Here is a 2,918-nt window from a genome sequence, read left to right on the forward strand (position 1 = left end):
TTTGGTGCGGGAAGCTTGTTGTCCGGAGCAGGTTTTTGGCTTCCCGAGGACGTTCTTGGTCTCCATCGTGTGTCTGGAGACTGATGAGTTGGGGTACGCCTCTGCCAGGACCTCGACCAGGTGCGAGGATGGTATTGTTGTCCTGCAGAGGACGAGACCCCTAGAGCTCGAGATGCCTTTATACTCTTATCTAACTCCTGAAGAGTAGAATCAGTAATGGCATTAAGGAGACCCAGGCCATCGACGGGAAGGTCTTCTACGTAAGACCTAGTGTCTAACGGGATGTTACTATTGCGGAGCCAGGAATGTCTTCTGAGAGCTATTGCAGAAGCCATTGTTCATGAAGATGCTTCGAGGACATGTTTGGTAGTGTTGAGCTGTTGTTTTGCCAACACCATGCCTTCTTTTTGGATGGCTCTAGCCGCCTGAAGTTTGTTGTCTGGGAGGTGGGTAAGAAGTTCTGAGAACCGTTCCCAGAGAGTATATTGATATCGGTTCATAGAGGCCAGGTAGTTAAGAGGCCTTGACTCCTAACGCTCCCATAGAGTAGAAGTGCCTGCCGAAGACATCCAATTTCTTACCCTCCTTATCCGAAGGAGTAGAATGTGTTCTTTTAGATTTGGAGGAGGATGTTATCACCATTGAGTTAGGCTGTGGGTGAGAGAAGAGAAATTCGGCATCTGACTCATGGACTCTGTACATGTGATCTAATCGCCTTGCGGACACAGGAGCAGACGAAGGTTTTAGCCATGGTGATTTTGCTGCCTGCAGTAGTACTGAGGACATGGGCAATGCCAAGGTGGACGAGGTATCAAGCTGAACTATGTCGTAAACAGAATCTGTCGCCTGCGGATGTTGCTGGATGACAGAGAGACCTAAAGATTGGGCCATTCTTTTGACTAGATCAGTGTAAGAGTGTAATTTATTTATTTTTATTTATTATTCAAATCTGTACCCCGCCCTCCCCCGTAGGGCTCAGGGCGGCTTACAGGGCAAGATATAAACAACAATACAAAAATAACAGTATATCTGCATTATAAAAACATTATATACAATTTAAAACCCATCCTATATCACATAAAGTGCTCGGTGATAACTGACTTCAAAACCCAAGATGGCGGGACAGTTCCGAACAGTACCTAGGAGACAGTCTATAGCGTCACGAAGTTCCAGATCTTCTCAGGGCCTTTCTCTGGGCCTCTTCCAATCCCCCCCAAGATGGTAACACAATAGGGGGGGGCAGCGGCCCCTACTCGAAAGCCTGGTGGAAGAGCTTTGTCTTACAGGCCCTGCGGAACTGCATCAAATCCCGCAGGGCCCGGAGTGAAGTGTCCTGTTGAGAAGGTACCGGTTTCGTTTGGACAACAGGAACGACAGGGTTTGGAGTGACGAGAGGATTGAGAGGACGACCCAGTTCCAGAGTATGATGGGATGGATCGACTATAGGAGGACGTGACAGAGATGCTGAAGGTCTCGACTTGTGTGGGGATCTCGACCTATGAACGGAGTGGGTCAAGTAGCGATCCCAATCAGAATAGCCCGCTGGAGTCAACCACAGCATGGACGGTGGATAAGCCCTGTAGAGGAACCTCAACTGTCGTTGATCCCACATTGGTGGGGGGGGAGGTAGGAAGACTCTGGGGGAGCAGCTTCCGAACCGTGGACGTCTGGGAGACAAGGCAGTAGCTTGTCTTTGAGAATGGTCCGTATCACATGAAGTATATCGGTGCCGACGTGGATTGATGTCGGGAGGTTCCGATACCGTCGATGGCGACGACAGAGAAGGAGACGGAGAACACTCTGCATCTATTGGATGACTTAGGAGCTCTACCGTTTCGATGTCGGAGTAAGGAGGCTCCATTTGGTGGACAGGAGAGTCCAATATGTGGATGGTCGGTATCGGTGGAGAGACTTGGGCCTCCGATATCAATACTGCCGTTGGAGTGGGAGGTACTATAGGGGCATCACCCAGTGCAGGCACCGCTTCCTTCCCCTTCTTCGCGGGGAACTTGGAGGTGCCCTTCTTAGCGGACTTATACTCTGTACTTGCCTTAGCCTTCTTTTTGACTGGCATGGAGGCGGACGATCGTGCCTTCGATGTCAGGAGCTTCGGTGTCGGACGGTCGACATCGGAGGCAGCTCTCGATGCCGGAGCTGTCGATGTAGACGGTCTCTCCTCCATCGCTGAGGCAGGAGCAAGGGCCGATTCAAGCAGCACTACTTTAAGACGCGCAGCGCGGTTCTTCCTCATTTGGTTTGAGAAACAAGCACAATGACGACAGGACTCTGGCTTACGAGACTCTCCAAGGCAAAACATGCAGAGGGTATGACGGTTGGGAGGAGCAAGTTTGCTACCACAACGTTTACATCTATTGAAAAAGCTCCACTTCTTCTCCATAAAGAGGGGGGGGTAGCCTGAAGGCCTGAGGTAAATTCCCCTCAGAAGAAAATAAAGGTTGTTTTTGAAAAAGTTTTTTGAAGAGCAAAACACTAAAACAGAAAAACAGAGTATGGAAATAATTCCTAAGAGCTAGAGCTGTGAGGCAAAAGCGAACCGATCAGACCGACGAAGAAAGAGGGCTTTCCAACGCGGCGATAAGAAAGGAACTGGCGGGATGTCTGCGCCCACTCCTCTGGGCATGCGCGGTGGGGTTCCTACGCATGCCCGAGGGACTAGGCGTGAAAATCCGTTAAAAGAGCTTGCTACAGCATCGATCGATCCAGCGCGTGCGCACTGAATCCCACTGGTGTGAAGCACAGAGACCACGTCGAAGATACTAAATTCCCCAATCAATCAATCAATCAATCAATCAAATATAAGAACAATTTGGGTTCTGTATACACCCTACTTGTCAATCTGGATGATAATTTTTAAGCATCTAGCAATTTATCTGGAATAATAAACATAATTTACTCTG

At 49.3% G+C, this 2,918-nt stretch overlaps 1 protein-coding gene across 1 annotated transcript in view; it reads right to left on the minus strand.

Moving 5' to 3' along the window:
- Positions 1-581: 581 nt before the first annotated feature.
- The window catches only part of PAPOLA (poly(A) polymerase alpha), a gene marked incomplete at its 3' end in the record, with an annotated part of 16,974 nt that continues 14,637 nt past the window's right edge, over positions 582-2,918 (minus strand). The window contains exon 5 of the mRNA XM_015413846.1: positions 582-858. Coding sequence (XP_015269332.1) covers positions 582-858 — 277 coding nt within the window. The remainder of the gene's footprint in view (positions 859-2,918) is intronic.

The sequence above is a fragment of the Gekko japonicus genome, unplaced genomic scaffold, assembly GCF_001447785.1.
Source record: "Gekko japonicus isolate JY-2015 unplaced genomic scaffold, Gekko_japonicus_V1.1 scaffold1041, whole genome shotgun sequence".
In the NCBI taxonomy this organism is placed as follows: Eukaryota; Metazoa; Chordata; class Lepidosauria; order Squamata; family Gekkonidae; genus Gekko; species Gekko japonicus.